At 49.1% G+C, this 16,720-nt stretch overlaps 1 protein-coding gene and 1 non-coding gene across 2 annotated transcripts in view; both read right to left on the bottom strand.

Annotated features, from left to right (window-relative positions):
• Positions 1 to 10,911: 10,911 nt before the first annotated feature.
• Positions 10,912 to 11,017, bottom strand: LOC128106759 (U6 spliceosomal RNA). The gene has a single exon (XR_008216819.1). It is a non-coding gene; the product is annotated as a U6 spliceosomal RNA (small nuclear RNA).
• Positions 11,018 to 14,185: 3,168 nt separating this feature from the next.
• Positions 14,186 to 16,720, bottom strand: part of Iqgap3 (IQ motif containing GTPase activating protein 3) — a 42,255-nt gene continuing 39,720 nt past the window's right edge. Inside the window, 1 exon segment of the mRNA XM_052731149.1 lies at positions 14,186 to 15,240. Within this exon segment, the coding sequence (XP_052587109.1) occupies positions 15,127 to 15,240 (114 nt within the window). The 3' untranslated portion in view covers positions 14,186 to 15,126.

The raw sequence follows: 16,720 nt of genomic DNA, 5'->3' as shown, positions 1-16,720 counted from the left end.
GTGAGTTCAAGGCCAGCCTGGCCTGCTGAGGAAGGGCTGGATAGATGGCTCAGCTCTTCCAGAGGACCAGAGGGTCTAGGGTCCCACATGGAGGCTCACAACTGTCTGTAATTCCAGTTCCAGTAGATCTGACGTCTTCTTCTACCCTCCTTTGGCACCAGGCATACAGACAGCACATAGGCATGCCTTAGGCAAAATAATAAAATTATAAAAATAAAACAACGATACATTTTAATTAAAAGTTTGTTGCATGAACGCTGAGGATGTAGCTTCGTGATATAAGTGATGAGAGGCCCTTGTCTTTCCTCCCCAGCACACACAAAAAAAGTCATAAAAAATAAATTTTATTTTTCTTTCTGTTTTTTGAGGCAAGGTCTCACTCTGTAGACCAGGCTGGCCTTGAACTCACAGAGATTCACCTGTCTCTGCCTCCTAAGTGCTGGGATTAAAGGCGAGCGCCACTATACCTACCTAAAGATTTCTTGTTAGCTTAGTTTTCAGAGTGTTTGACTAGATGCCCAAAGCCTGGGTTCAATGTCTCATAAACCAAGTGTGGTAGTGCTCACCTGTAATAAATACTAGCACCAGAAGGATCAAGCATTCAGTCATTGTGGTGGGTCATTGGGCTCTGGGGTGGAGAGGTGGCTCAGAGGTTAAGTTCACTGGCTGCTCATACCGAGGACCTGAGTTCAAGTCCCAGCACCTACAACTGTCTGTAATCCCAGTTCCAGGGAATCTGGCACCCTCACACAGACATGCATGCAGGCAAAACACCAATGCACATAAAATAAAAATAAATCTTTATAAAAAAAAATAAGAATGACTCTGTAGGCTCATATGTTTGAATGACTGATCCCCAGCTACTGGAACTATGTGGGAAGAATTAGGAGGTGTGGCACTGAGCTTTCAAAACCCCACCCTAGGCCCAGACCCAATCTCTCTCTCTCTCTCTCTCGTTCTGCTGCCTCCATCCTGTGGATCTGGAGGTAAGCTCTGATCAACTGTTCCCGCATCGTGCCTGCCTGCTGCCACACTCCCTGCCACGCTAATAATGGACTCACCATCTAAAACTGTACGCAAGCCCCCAATTAAATGCTTTCTTCTATAAGTTCCCTTGGTCATGGTGTTTCGTCACAGCACCAAAGTGACACCACATCACAGTGACGAGGACAGTCATCCTCGGACTGCATAAAGAATGCGCTCCAAGCCAGCCTATGCTACAGGAGACATCATCTAAAACAAAACAATACACACCTTGTTAAGTGAATAAAAAGAAAAAGTTAATGACTTTAGTGTCTCCCCAGTCTGAACTACATTCCCACCCTGAAATTATCCCGAGGGAGAAGGTAATATGATCATGGCAGGTTTTAACTCTCAAGAGCTGAAGTTCAGTTCTGTAGCTAAAAGGTGCCTCAGCTAGCCATGGGAAACACGGGAGGCTGTACCTCTTCCTGCCAGGAGATTCACAGCCTTCATTTTCATTCTGTAGCCCAGGATGGCCCGAATCTGCAATCTGACTTCAGCATAGAGGGTAATTACAGATATATAATGCAATGTCTCAGGCAGAAACGTCTTGGCTGGATACTAACTCAGTTTGGGTGTTCTCTTCTGAAGCCCCACCCCTGCTCTCCCCCACCCCTACCCTCAGCTGCCATTCTTTCCTCCCTATTTCCACCTCTGCTCCCCCCACACACACCCTTCGCTCCCTGTGGTGAGGGTGCAGAGCCTCCTGTCACCTGGTTCCAGGTTCTTGTGGTTAGAGACCACCTAGTCCTTGTCCAGCCTGTCTCACTGAGCTCCTTGTCAGTTTCTGTCACCCTTTCCAAGACTGAAGGCCTGACAGACACCGGAGGGCACGTCCTGCCTGGGAATAACTGAGATCGGGAGGCAGTGGTACCAACTCATCTTTGAAAAAGAGGCCCAAGGAGAGCTGAGACTCTCCTCTGGCTCAGAGCAGCCCTAACAGCCCATGGAGCCCAAAGAGTGAGGTGGTTTCCCCACAGGAATCTCCCAGCAGCCTCGGCGCTGGCTCCACCCTCTATAGAGGTTGGGTGACACCAGGAGCAGTGTGTTCCAGAAAACCCCAAAATAACCCATCTTCACTGTCCAGCTGCTATTTCTGTCCACTCTGTTTAATTATTCAAACCTAAGTTGGGGAGTGAGCTAAATTAAGCCCTTCTACTTGGGGACCCAGGAGAGCTGGGAAACTCGCCAGGTTGCAACAGCATCAGGCAATGGGGTTTGGTGAGATCCCTTGGCCCGGGACTAAAAGTACCTGCTGTCTGCTATCTGCTGACCTCCTCAGCTAGAAGAAGGCAGCCTGCAGGCTACCCACTACAGTTCACCCCTCCAGTCTGCTGGGAGCTAACTGCCCCACCCCATTGTACGTCCCTTCAGCCTGCCAGTGTCTTGTCTCAGCTGGCTCTGGGCTAACCTCTCAGTCCACCTTTTTTTTTTGCAAGGGGAAGGTAGGCAGTGGTTTTTCAAGACAAGGTTTCTCTATGTAGCCCTGGCTGTTGTGGAACTTGCTCTGTAGACCAGGGTGGCCTCGAACTCCAGATCCTCCTGCCTCTGCCTCCTGAGTGTGGAGACTAGGTACGTGTGCCACCACCACCCGGCTCTGTCCAGCTCCTTAACTCACAAAAAAATATTGTCAAACCCAGTATCAATGACCCAGGAAGGCTGGATGGCAGAGGACAGCCAGGTGAATCTAGACAAGCACCATGCCTTTGGAGGGTACTTGCTACTGGTTGGTGGAAGGTCTGGGTGGAGAGATTTTGGCCGGCACAGACACTGAGCCTCCCAGGACTGCCCACATAAAGGAAGGGAGTGAGGGTGCAAGTCTTTCTAGTCAGGGCCCAGCCCTGGTCTGCTTGGCCCTAAGGCCAGTGTGGTTTCTCTGAGAGCCTACTGCTGGCTGAGAAACAATGCTCCTGAGTCTTCCTCCTGGGATTCTCCCACCATGGGGGATGTGGGAAGATGGCCCAGGAGCTGTAGTCCTCATTTTGAGACGTCATGGGCTGGCTACAGTGGTCCTTGGTGGGAAGTGGTGTGAGGGCTGGCTACTACATGCTTGACAGGTGGAGCCTTGGAAATGTGTGTGTGTGTTGACAAGAGCCAGCCAAAATGACAGAAGTGCAGCCTGAGCGAGTGAAGAAGAGTCCCCAGGTACAGACCCAGAAATGCAGGCCAAGATGTGAAAGTACCAAAGGTGACATGCCCAAACAGGCTAAGCGCCAGAGGTGGTATGGGGCCTGGATGTGAAGCAGCTCCGTTCACACTGAGGCCCTTTTGGATCATGTTTCCACATACCGACTACTAGTAGCTCATCAGGTCCTGTGGGGTCCAGCAAGGCTCTTCCTACAGCATCACCACTAGAGTTTCCAGGGTACTGCTGTAGGATGGGGAGGATGCATGGTTACCAAGCAACAGAAGGCATATAGAGGGGTCCTGGCAGTGTTGGTGAGCAAGGAGACTGCAAAGAGCTGGGTGAGCCAAGTTTATAGCTCTCTCCTGACTCCCCATAGCTACAGAGCAAGGATGACCACAGCTCATCAAGCATTGAGAAAGAAGTGTGTGAGCCCTCTCTAACTTGGTGACAGTAGGTGGTGCCTTAGACACCCACAGGACTGAGAGCTAGGACAGGAACTATGAGGTTAAGCACAGACCTGGGCTTCAGTGTAGCCCAGGATGGAGTGCTTGCTTGTTGAAAAGGTGGGGAGGGGTTCTGTTTAAAGGCCAAAGGGTGACTCCTGCAGAAAAGAGGGTAGAAGCTGGTGGGGGCTGGAAGCAGCTGGATGTGTCCCCTGAGTAAGTACAGCATACACTGCATCTCTGGTACTTTTCGAATCTATCTTCCCTACCACACCACTACCTTTCCTGGTTTACTTATTATTTTACTAGCTTACTTACTTAGGGTCTCCTATGGTCAAGACTGGTACCAAACTCAATATGTAGCTGAGGATGACCTTGAACTTCTGATTCTCCTACTCTCCAAGAGTGCTGGAATTCCAGCACTATGCCCATCCCTCCTCTCAGTTGCGAGTCTCTGTGTAGGGGATGGGGTGGGGTGGGGTGGGGTGGGGTGGGGTCTTATTTTGAGATAGGATCTCACTCTGTAGCTCAGACTTGCCTTGAACTCCTAGTTATCCTTCTGCCTCAGGCTTTCGAGTACTGGGATTACAGATGCACGTGACTGTGGCCAGCTTTGTTGCTGTTCTAAGGGACAGGGTCTTCCCCTGTCACCGGGGCTGGCCTGGAATTTGTGATCCTCCTACCTGAGCCTTTGAGGCCTGGGATCAAAGGCTGTGCTACCGGGCCACCTCCTATTTTCAGACTGGCCGCACTGTGGCACAGATGGGCAGGGCCCATCAGCTGGAGGGCCCGCGGAATCAACCGAAGACAGAGTGCTCTTCCTCGCCCGGCCTTCACTCAAGTGGCTGTGTCTTTAGCAGGATGTATGCCACAAAGTCTCTCCATGTTGAAACAGGGCCTGTGCCATTCTCTTGCTGTCTTTTACTGCCTCAGTTTCTCTCCTGATGAGAACATGTTTCTTCAACAGGCCTTTACCAAGCAGCTAGAATCCACTGGTCAAAGTATGGGAGAACCCCGAGGGGTACTGGGTATGCATACCCAGTGGGCTGGCACCTCAGCGGGTTTATTGTGACAATGAGTTCCCCCATGGGGCACCCGCTAGCGACCAGTCTCTGCCATTCATCCTGGTATGGCCCCCACCTCCCGTGACCCCATCCTCTAAGAGGAGATGGAAGCTGGAGTCATGGTCTCACATGTTCCAGACCTAAGTAAGCCAGGGCTAATTGCTGAGGGCACATGAGGCAGTGACAGAGCCTCTTACGTAGAGAAAGAGTTGGGGACAAAATGGGTCTAAGTGTTTTTTCCTTTCCTTTCCTGCTCTGTACCAGGCACCCTGCTTTATACCACCTCATTGTTCACCGAGGCTTGGAGGCTTCTCAGACAAGGAAACCAGAAGGTCACAGAGGCCAGTGAGTAAATTCACGTCCACCCAGCAACAAGGAGCTGTGGGGCCAGATGGCCCCTCGTGCCTAGGATCCCAGCTTTCCCAAGGCTGGAGCAGGAGGACTGTTGAGAGGCCAAAGCTAGTGAGGCCCTGTCTCAAAAAGACAAAACAAAACTCAGAAAGTAGCTGTGAGATTGCAGTTCAGTACTGCATGCACCTAGACGAGAGTAAAGGGCAGGGATCAGGAAAAAAACAGCTTGGGTCTTACCATCGCGTGGGAAGAGAGCCAGCACTCCACGATCACAGTGGCAAGCTGCTGGTGAAGTACTGAAGTGTAACGAGTCTTTCTCTGTCCCGCCAGCTCCCAAATAATGACATGGAGACTTCTTATGAATTACGAAAGCTCAGCCTATGGCTTAGGTTTGTTTCTAACTAGTTCTTATAACTTAAATTAACCCACTTCTATTAATCTACACTCTGCCATATGGCTCGTGGCTGTTACCTCTCCTCTTGCACATCCTGTTTGCTCTGCCTCTCCATCTTTCTCTTCCCAGAGTCCTCTCTGTCCCCAAAAGTCTCACCTATACCTCCTGTCTAGGTATTGGCCATTCTGCTTTTTCTTGCACCAGCAATACATCCATACACAGTATACACTCCATAACACTGAAGCACACTTAGAACAAGACCTTACAAGCACCATGGTGAAGGTGTCATCAAAATAATAATAATAATAATAATAATAATAATAATAATAATGGCAGAAAGCCTGCTGCTCTTCCAGAGGACTGGAGTAGTTCACTTCCCAGTAGCCAGGTCATATGTGGTGGTTTGAATGAGAATGGTCCCTATAGGTTCATATATTTAACTGCTTGTCCCCCAGTTGGTAGAACTGTTTGGGAAGGAATAGGAGGTGTGGCCTTGTTGGAGGAGGTGTGTCACTGGGAGTGGACTTTGAGGTTCGGAAGCCTACATCATTCCCAGTTAGCTCTCTCTCTGCCTGGATCAAGATGTAAGCTCTCAGCTACTGCCACAGCACCATGTCTGCCTGCCTGCTGCCATGCTGCCTGCCATGATGGTCATGGACTCACCCTCTGAAACTGTGAGCCCCATAAACTCTTTCTTTTCCTTGGTCGTGGTGTCTTCACAGCAATAGAAAAGTAAGTCATTGGGGCTGGAGAGACGGCTCAGCAGTTAAGAGCACTGACCGATCTTCCAGAGGTCCTGAGTTCAATTCCCAGCACCCACATGGTGGCTCACAACCATCTGTAATGAGATCTGGTGCCCTCTTCTGGTGTGTATGCATCTATGCAGGCTGTATACATAATAAATAAATCTTAAAAAAAAGAAAAGTAAGACATCAGGTGACTCAAAATCACCTAGGACTCCAGCTCCAAGGGATCCCATGCCTTCTTCCAACTCTGAGGACACATGCACATGCACACACATACACAAATAATAAACATATTTCATTTAAAAGTAATATTTTATGTCTATATGTGTATGCCTTCATGAATGCCATGCATGCAGAAGTCCACAGAGGTCAGGAGAGGCATCTGATCTCCCACCCCTGGAGTTACAGGCAGTTGTTAGTCACCATGTAGGTGGTGGGAACCACACCCAAGTCCTCTGCAGGAGCAGCAAGAGCTCTTAACTGCTAAGCCATCTCTTTGGCCTCTAAATAATAAATCTTTTTTTTTTTTAAAGATTTATTTATTTATTATGTATACAGTGTTCTGTTTGCATGTATCCCTGCATGCCAGAAGAGGGTGCCAGATCTCATTACAGATGGTTGTGAGCCACCAGGTGGGTTGCTGGGAATTGAACTCAGGACCTCTGGAAGAACAGCCAGTGCTCTTAACCTCTGAGCCATCTCTCCAGCCCCCATAAATCTTAAAAGAAGAAATGAAGCCAGGTGGTGGTGGCGCATGCCTTTAATCCCAGCACTTGGGAGGCAGAGCCAGGCGGATCTCCGTGAGTTCAAGGCCAGCCTGGTCTACAGAGCAAGATCCAGGACAGCCACCAAAACTACACAGAGAAACCCTGTCTCGAAAAAACCAAAAACCAAAAACCAAAAAAAAAAAAAAAAAAAAAAAAGAAAGAAAGAAAGAAATGAAGAATGCACACACACACACACACACACACAAATCCAGTCTGGGCACATAGGGATCTCAGATTTAGAAATGGCTAGGTGAGAAGGCTGGGTCAGACCGCTCTGGGATCCAATCCCTGCTGCATCATTTTTAGCTGTGTGACATGGGTGAATCATTGACCCTCTCTGAGCCACGGCTTCGTTAGTGCTATGATCATATGAGAGTTCCTCACAAGGGGCTGCAAAAGTGACAGCAATCGTAAACAAAGCAGCAGAATGCCCACCGTTGTCTGGAAACGATGGATGGGGCTTCTGCTTGTAGCCCCTGCAGAAGACATCTCACTAGAGTCAAATTCAAGAGGGGGCTGCAAATGTGTTGGTGGAGTGCCAGGACTGTAGCAAAACACCCTCCTCAGTGGTAGGCAAGGGGCAGAGTCTGGGGTCAGGTTTGGAGCAAAGGTACCCAGGATGGTGCAGGTGGACACTGGTGAGCGAGGGTGAGACCAAACCTCCTACTCCTCTAAGGCAGATGCTGAGACAACTCAGAGAAACCCAAAGTTCTCGAAGGATGAGGATGGAATCTACAGTCCCATTAGCTCCATGACGTCCTGGTCCCACCCTGTGCAGGTCACCACATGCAGTGAGGGAGCCATACAGACGGCCATGTTGGCAAGCTCTCCTCTCTCCTCCTCTCCTCTGCCTCCCCCTTCCCTTTCTCTACCCTCCTTCCCTCTACTTCCTTCCTCTACCTCTCCTATGCCCCCTCTCCCGTTTCCCTTTCTCTCTATCTCTCTCCCCCCTTAATTGAGATTCTCTTGCCTTTGTGTGTGTGGCACTGGGAATAGAACCCTGAGTCTTGTGTATGCTAAGCAAATGCTTGACCACTGAGCTATAGATCTCTAGCAGGTTTTTTTTGTTTGTTTGTTTGTCTGTTTGTTTTTTGAGACAGCGTTTCTCCGTGTAATTCTAGCTGTCCTGAAACTCACTCTGTAGACCACACTGGCCTTGAGCTCAGATTCGTCTGTGTCTGCCTCCCAAGTGCTGGATTAAAGGCACTGTGCCTAGCACAGTGTTATGTGAATTCATTTTTCTTTAAAAATATATGCAGTGCTGGGCACAGTGTCATATGCCTTTTACCCCAGAACCCAGGAGGCAGAGGCAGGTGGGTCTCTGAGTTTGAGGCTAGCTTGTTCTGCACAGTAAGTTCCAGGACAGCCAGAGCTATGTAGAGAGACCCTGTCTCAAAAAAAATTTTTAAATTATTTTTATGTGTATGGGTGTTTTGTCCACACGTATGTCTGTGTACCACATGAGGGCCTGGTGCCCAGGAGTCCAGAAGATGGCCTCAGATCCCCTGAGGCTAGAGCTACAGAGAGTTGTGGGCTGACATGTGGATGCTGGGAGTCAACCCTGGGTTCTCTGGAAGATCAACCGGTTCTCTTCACAGCTGAGCCATCTCTCCAGACCCTTGTTTTGTGACAATTCGGGCTGGCCTGGAGCTTCTGACTTCTTGTCCCAACAGCTTTTCTCAGTAGCCAGAGTTATAGGACTCAATCACTAGTCCTGCCTTCAATTTTACTTTAATATTTAAATTTTTTTTTGGTTGTTTTTTGAGACAGGGTTTTCTCTGTGCAGCTTTGGAGCCTGTCCTGGATCTCACTTTGTAGACCAGGCTGGACTCGAACTCACAGAGATTCACCTGGCTCTGCCCCCCCGCCCCCAAGTGCTGGGATTAAAGGCGTGCATCACTGCTGCCCCGGCCAAAAATTTTTTTTTTTTTTGGTTTTTCGAGACAGGGTTTCTCTGTGTAGCTTTGCGCCTTTCCTGGATCTCGCTCTGTAGACCAGGCTGGCCTCGAACTCACAAAGATCCGCCTGGCTCTGCCTCCCGAGTGCTGGGATTAAAGGCGTGCACCACCACCGCCCGGCAAAATTTTTTATTTTATGTGCATGGGTGTTTTTCCTGCATGTATGTATGTATGTGCAACATGTGCATGCAGTGCCCTCAGGGGCCAGAAGTGGATCTTCTGGTTGTGAGCTGCCCCGTGGATGCTGGAAATTGAATCCTGGTCCTCTACAAGAGCAGTCAGAGTTCTTAACTTTTAGCATTTTTGCTATTGTTTGTTTGTTTGTTTTTGTTTTTTCAAGTGTAGCCCTGGCGGTCCTGGAACTCACTCTGTAGCCCAGGCTGGCCTCGAACTCACAGAGGCTCACCAGCCTCTGCCTCCTGGGTGCTGGGATTAAAGGCTTGTGCCACTGTGGCCAGCACTAAACACATTTTTAAAGAGAAGATTTAATTTAGAACGCTCTAGCATTCTTAACGTTCTCTAGCTCCTCGCTGTTGCTTTCAATGACGCGTCAGCCTGTTTTCTGTTGCTAATAACACAGTATCAACGGGACATAGTGACTCACTCCTGTAAGCCCAGCACTTGGGAGGAGGCCAAGGCAAGGGGCACAGTGAGTTTCAGGCCAGCTTGATCTTCATAGTGAGAACTTGTCAAAAATACAAACAAAATGATGACACAATACCATAAGATTATAATTTGTAAACAATAACAGTCCTGTTGGTTTTCAGCTCACAGTTTTGGACATCTTGGCCACATTTCATGATGGTCTTCTTGCTAGGGATGTCCCAACATAGCCCGGGACATCAGATGGCAATAATAGGAACTTTGCATTTGTGTCTCCTGGAAAGTCACTCATGGGGCTCCACTCAAGTGTCCCTCTCTAACCCTAGTCACTTCCCAAATACCGTGGCCATTGTAAAGTTTGCCCTCTTTTCTGTTTCTTTTGGGGGCCTTGGATTGAACCCAGAGCCTCACATTCTTCCTATCACTGAGCTATGCTTCCAGTCCAGTGTCCACCCTTTTAACACCACACAGTGGGGATTAAATTGGGGCACAGAAACCCTAGCAGGATGCAGACCAGATCTAAACCATAGCAATGACTGGCCTTGGAGGACACAGCATTACCAGGGGGTACTAGGCTGTCTAGTTTCTCGAGTGGAGGCCAGAGCCACTGCCTCAAGCAGAAGGTAGGAGCAGGTGACAGAGAAAATACAGTCATTTGGGAACGACAGTTAGCCATGATCTGAGCATGCACGTGAAGGCAAGCGTGTGGAAGGAAGGCCTTGAAAGGCTTGTCCCAGGCTGCCCACAGTGTCACCTGTGAGGAAGATGGGGGCGGGGAGATTGAACTTTACTCTTGTATGAGTTGCTGGAGTTCTCTATGCTGAAACAGCATATGTACTAGCTCATTTGTTTGAAGTGAATCAAAAGAGAAGAGAAAGTACCTTTGGGTTGGAGGGGCTGGGGACGGCCACTCAACTGGAGACGGCCTGCTTAGTGAGCAGGAAGACATGTGCAAGCCTCAGAACACGGAAATATAAGAATAAAAAGGGTTTCCTATTTCTAGGGCCAGTATTTCTGGGAAATGCTGCATAATGCACCTGAATTTAAGAAAAGCACTCACATAGGTTTGATTGTGATATCTTTGTTTTGTATTTTTTGAGAGAGGGTCTTACTGGGTAGCTGGGGAGAAGGCTCAGTGGGTAGCCTAGCCACCAAGTTGCATCCCCGGAATCCACGTCGTGGGAGAGAAGTGAAACTTGTCCTTTAACCTTCAAGTGATCACCATAGCATGCACGTGCCCCCCTACAAAAATAAATAAATACAGAGAAAAGGATTTTGGGGGCGGGGGACAGAGCGCCAATGTGTAGTCCTGGCTGTTTTACCATGTAGACCAGGCTGGCCTCAAACTCACAGAGATCAGTCTGCCTCTGTTTCCTGAGTGCTGGGGTTAAAGGTGTGTATCACCACCGTTTGGTGCTAATTTTTATGTATTTTTTACATATGGAATGTTTCACGAATTTTCGTATCATCCTTCCACAGGGGCCATGCTAATCTTCTCTGTATGTTCCAATTTTAGTATATGTGCTGCCAAAGTGAGCACTTTATTTTTTTTAATTAAAAGAAAAAAAATTTTTTTTGAGGCGGGTATCTCTGTGTAGTCTGAACTGTCCTGGAATTCTCTCTGTAGACCAGGTTGACCTCAAACTCAAAGATTTGCCTGCCTCTTTCTCCTGAGTGCTTGGAATTAAAGGCATGTGCGCCAGCCTGTTGTTAAGCTTTGTCTGTATTTCAGGACCCTGCTGCTTTTAATGGCCAATACCCCGCTGTGTGGACAGCCCACCTTGAGTTTATCCATTTACCAGTTGGTGGTTATTATAAATAATGCTGACATGAATACTTATGGAAGAGTTTTGAAACATACCTGAAAATACATGTTTTCAATATTCTTTTTTTTTAAGGTTTGTATGTTTTTACGTGTCTGAGTGTTTTGCCTGCATGTATTTATGTGCCTGGTATCTGTGTAGGCCAGAAGAGGGCACCAATCTGGAACTGGAGCTACAGATGGTTGTGAGCCACCATGTGGGTGCTGGAAGGGAACTGGACCCAGCTCCTCCAGATGAGCAGCAGGTGTCTCTAGCTTGTTTTCAACATATACTTTGTTTCAGTTTTTGGAGACAGGGTTTCTCTGTGTAGCCCTGGCTGTTCTGGAACTCGCTTTTTTAGACCAGGCTGACCCCAAACTCAGAGATCTCCCTGCCCCGGTCTCCTGAGTAGTGGCATTAAAAACGTACGCTACTATGCCTGGCCTTGAGTTTTCTGGGGTGGATTTGCTGGGCTACTCTACTATGTTTTGAGGAGCTGCCAACATGACTCCCAGGAGCAACACACACATTGTAGCTCCTCTACACCCTCATTACCCTGTGTTAGCCATCCCAGCAGGGACAGGTGTCCTTCATAAGTTTGAGGTAACAGGACACTGTGGCAGGGAGAGCACAGGAATAGGAGTGTCGGGTGCTGGTCACATGCTATTTGCAGTCTGGACGCACAGAGACAAATGCTGTGTCCATCTGTCCCTTCATGATGGTTTTGAGCTGCGCATGCTTGGCAATTCCCGATGAACATCTCAGAAGGCACCTCCTTCCTTGCCCGATGCTCTTTGGGAGTGTTTTCGCTTTGTTTGCTGCTCCCCCTTTTTTTTTTTTTTTTTTTTTTTTTTTTTTTTGGTTTTTTGAGACAGGGTTTCTCTGTGTAGCTTTGTGCCTCTCCTGGAACTCACTTTGGAGACCAGGCTGGCCTCGAACTCACAGAGATCCGCCTGGCTCTGCCTCCCAAGTGCTGGGATTAAAGGCATGCGCCACCACCACCCGGCTGCTGCTCCCCTTTTTGACACATCTCACTCTGGTCTGGAATTCACTATTGCAGCCTTGGCTGAGCTCCTACGAGGAGCAATCCTCCTGCTTCTCAAGTGCTGGGCTTATAAGTGCGCCTCACGACATGTCTTTTCATTATCTTGAAAATGTCCTTCAAAGCGCCATTTCTCAGGCTGGTAAAGCCAGCTTGTCTACTCTGCTTTGCTCTTTATTTCCTAAAAAAAAAAAAAAAAAAATGTCATGCCAGAGTAAGGAAAATTTAAGTTTGTGTATGTGTGTTTGTGCACATGTGCGCATGTCAGGGTCTCGTGTATATCAGGGTAGCTTTGCACTTGGTATGTAGTTAACACAAACTTTTGATTCTCCTGCCTTCAGAGTGCTGGGATTGCAGGTGCACACCACCACCACCTGGTTTCATGCAGTGCAGGGAATCAAACCCAGAGCTTTGAGCTTCCTAGGCAGGCTCCCTACTGAGCCCTTGCCCAGTCTGTTTTCTTCTGGAGTTCTATAGTTTTTTTTTTTAGATTTCATGAACCTCTTTGAGTGAATTTCCCCACCCCAACACTGGGGTGGCTAAGGCAGGAAGACCACAAGTTCAAGGCCAGCTTGTGCTAGGCAGTGAGACTGTCTCAAAAAGCAGTATCTGCATATGGCGTAAGACCAGGTCCTAGGCTTCAATGCCATTCTTAGGTGAATTTCCAGTTTTTCTCAGGACCATCTACTGAAGTCACCCCCTTTCCCCCATCAGTGTTGAGGATTCAGCCTAAGACCTTGGGTGTAGTAGACAATCACCCTCTGAGTTACGTCCTTAGCCCCTGGGGCTTGAACGTGGTGTGTAGCCAGGGCTGGTTTTGAATAGACTGCCTCTACTGTCCCGTGCTGAGATGCCTGGATTAGAATACTTTTTCTGCTTGCTAGCACTTTGTATTTAAATTTCTGATACTCCCACCCAGAGGCTCAGCCCCGTATCTCAAATTGGGCCTTGGAAGTTGGCAAGGACATTGATTAACTTGAGCTCATTCGGGATTGTTACCAGGTGAAGGAGTGTGGAGTGAGTGACATGTCTCAGGGACAGATGCAAGGGACTGCCCCGATGGAGTCCTGTGATGACCTTTACAGCTTAGCTACTGTGACATTTCTCCACGTGGTATGTGTGGCTAAGCTCGTGACTCAGTGTGTGTGTGTGTGTGTGTGTGTGTGTGTGTGTGTGTCCTGCAGCAGGACAACGGCAGAGCTCCTTGGTGAGTGTGAGATTTTTAATGACTGTGCATGCGTAGAAACTAGGATCCTGGTATATGTCACTGTCACCCAGAGCAAGGCAGCACTTGAAGTTTTTACTGTGACATGTTAAGGGGGAAGAGGCTTTGAGTGAGATTGAATGTGACGGCAAGACAGATACTGAGTGACAGAATGGAATGGAGTAGGGGCAGGCAGGCTGTGCCAGGAAAATGTGGGGGCCCAAGAGATGCTGTGGAATGTCAGGCAGGTGTGTGCTGTCTCCTCCTCCCCCCACAGGCCCCAGCAGCTTCCTGAAAGCAGAGATGCTTTCTCTATGCATGGCAAGGGGACTTGTGGCTCAGATCGTATGTCCAGGCTTAGGCACGGCACCAGTGAGAGCTGTGTAAATGGGTGGATGGAGTCTGGACTGGGCTCATCTCAGCCTGAGCTGCTAGAGTGGCCAACAGAGACAGAGTCAACCTAAACATTTTTCCTCCTCTGTCCCCTGGGGTGAGAAGAAAGAGACACCACATCCTCCACTTGTACAAGCCTGGGCGGGCAGGCATAATGAGCATGTGCCCAGGGCAGGTAGAAGGCTGCCGAGGGATGCATCCCTAAGTTCTCTGAAACTGCACCCCAGAACTTGAGGGCTGTACCACAGATGACACGGGGTTAACAGATGTGGGTTAACAGCTGGCTTTATTGAGAGGAAGTTTAGAGGGCAGAAAGGGCAAGAAGCTGGAAAGTGTGGGGTGGACAGAGTGGCCAAGGCAGGCCTGCAGATCTATGGGAACCACCTGGAAGTCAGCTCTGAGGTGACAAGATGGTAAGAACGCCTTTGGCCTGTAGAAAGCTGAGACAATGAGCTCTTTCCTGCAGCCAGGAGCCGCCAACTCCCTGCTCCAACCCCGAGAGACATGAATATAAGGGAGAGGAAAATGGAATGGACATTAGTTTAGAGGGGGAAACGAGAACTCTTTCTCTGAGTTCAAAAGTGAGAATTAAAACCATGATTAAGGCTACACAACAATCAGGCTAGAATAAATACCCCACCGACACACATAAGAAACAGACCATAAATGAAGGAATGAGATTTGAGGTGTGCATCCAGCTGCCATGAAAGACACCAGCAAATGCTACCCCCCAGTCACTGGGATGTGAAGAAGAGAGGTTGTGGGGGGCACAGCACAGAGGCCCTGGGCTGGAGGGGACCGCAGTGCCCAGGGCTTATTAATGGGAGGCAGGGCAGACAGCCCGACCCCGGCTTTGGCAGTCTGTGGAAAGGGAGATAGTCTGTTCGGCAGCACTGCAAGGACTTGCAGATACTGGGAGGACCCCCTCGAAGGCCTTTCCAGGAACGAGTGCAGGATTCTGGTTCACAGAGCTGGGGCCAGATGTGTGGGAAAAGCCATACAGCTGGACCTGGAAGCAAGGCCCACTTCACCCGGGTAGAAACACTAGTGTTTGTAGCCAAGCAGGACAATTCCTCTTGGGCAGGAAGGGTGGAGAACCGTGAGTCACGAGCAGGCCTGAGCCTGATCTGCAGGAGCACAGCAGGTTAATGTGAAGGCATAGCAGTCTGTCAGCTGAGAGGCCGGGCCGGGCAGCACCACGGCCGCCATCACTTCCGAAGGAACTTCTTGTTGAGGAGGAAGATGAGAAGATTGACATTGACTTTGGCTTTGTTAAAGAGCTTCATGACGGCCACACCCTCATACTGCAGCTGCAAGAGGTCCTAGGGGGGAAGGGACAGGGAGGCGGGATTTATGAGCTTCTGGGAGTGGCCCAGCCAGCCCATGAAACACTTGTCGGGAAGCCTTAGGGCTGCCAGGAGCACCGGCCACTGAAGCAGGGCGTGGAAAGCCCACTCTACAAATGAGGAAAACAGGCCCAGTGACTGGACCAAATGTCAGGCCAAGAGAGCCAGGACTTGAAACCAAGTTTCTTGTTCACAAGGCAAACAACAGAGATCAGTACTGAAAATCACTGCTCTGAATCAGGTTGTGCTGGCACACACCTGTAACTCCAGCCCCGGGGACAACGAGGCAAGAGGGCAGTGACAAGTCCCTGGCCAGCCTGGGTCATAGAATAGGACCCTTTCTCAAAAGCAAACAAGCGAGAAAACAGTAACTAGGTCTGGACAGATGGCTCAGTAGTGAAGAGCACTGGCTGTTCCTGCAGAGAATCTGGGTTTGATCCCAGCACCCATATCCAGGTGGCTTACAACCATCTGTAATTCTAGTTCCAGGGGATCCAACACCCTCTTCTGGGCTTCCTGGGCATCTGAATGGGTGTGCACACACATATACACAAATAAAAAATAAAATAAATCTTAAAAAAAAAAAAAGCCAAGCAATAAATAGGGCTGGGCATGGTAGCATAACTTTAATTCTAGCACTTGGGAGGCAGAGAAGGCAAAGCTCTGTGTGTTTGAGGCTAGCCTGAGCTACAGAGTGAAACCCCATCTTAAAAAAAAAAAATAAAGCTAAAGCCAAGCAATGGTGGCGCATGCCTTCAGTCCCAGCACTCAGGAAGCAGAGGCAGGTGGATCTCTGTGAGTTCGAGGCCAGCCTGGGCTACAGAGCAAGCTTCAGGACAGCCAGGACTACTACACAGAGAAACCCTGTCTCATCCCCCCCTCCCCCACAACAAGAAAGCTAAATACATAAATAAATAAGATAAAACCACCGATTCACTGGATGTGGTGGCATAAACCTGTAAGCCAGGAGGCTGAGACAGGAAGGTTGCCTGTTTAAGACCAGCCTGACCTACAGAGGGAGATTCTACCTCAACAAACAAACAAACAACAAAATATGGACTGGAAAAATGGCTCAGGAATCGAGAGTACTTGCTGTTCAGCTGTGAGGAGCAAAGTTCAGATCCTAGCACCCATGTCCCACAAGTGCCTGTAACTCCAGCTGCAAGGGATCCAATCCCTCTTTCGGACTCTGCACACGAATAGGTGTAGGTACTCATCCACCCACAAATCCATCAAATATTACTTTAAAAAAATAAGGGGGGCTAAGGGTGTGGCTCATCAGAGAAAGTGCATGCTGAGTGAGGACCTGAGTTTGGATCTTCAGCACCCGGGGAGGTGTGTGCTATATAACCCTGGCACAGGAAGGCCAAGACAGGCAGACCCCAGAGGCTCACTGGCTAGCCAACGTACTCAAAACGATGACCTAGCAGGTTCCAGGTTCAGGACCCCGCCTCTT

Source organism: Peromyscus californicus, unplaced genomic scaffold (assembly GCF_007827085.1).
Source record: "Peromyscus californicus insignis strain IS unplaced genomic scaffold, ASM782708v3 Scaffold_9__1_contigs__length_137607984, whole genome shotgun sequence".
Classification (NCBI taxonomy): domain Eukaryota; kingdom Metazoa; phylum Chordata; class Mammalia; order Rodentia; family Cricetidae; genus Peromyscus; species Peromyscus californicus.
This window is presented reverse-complemented; position numbering and strand designations above follow the sequence as displayed.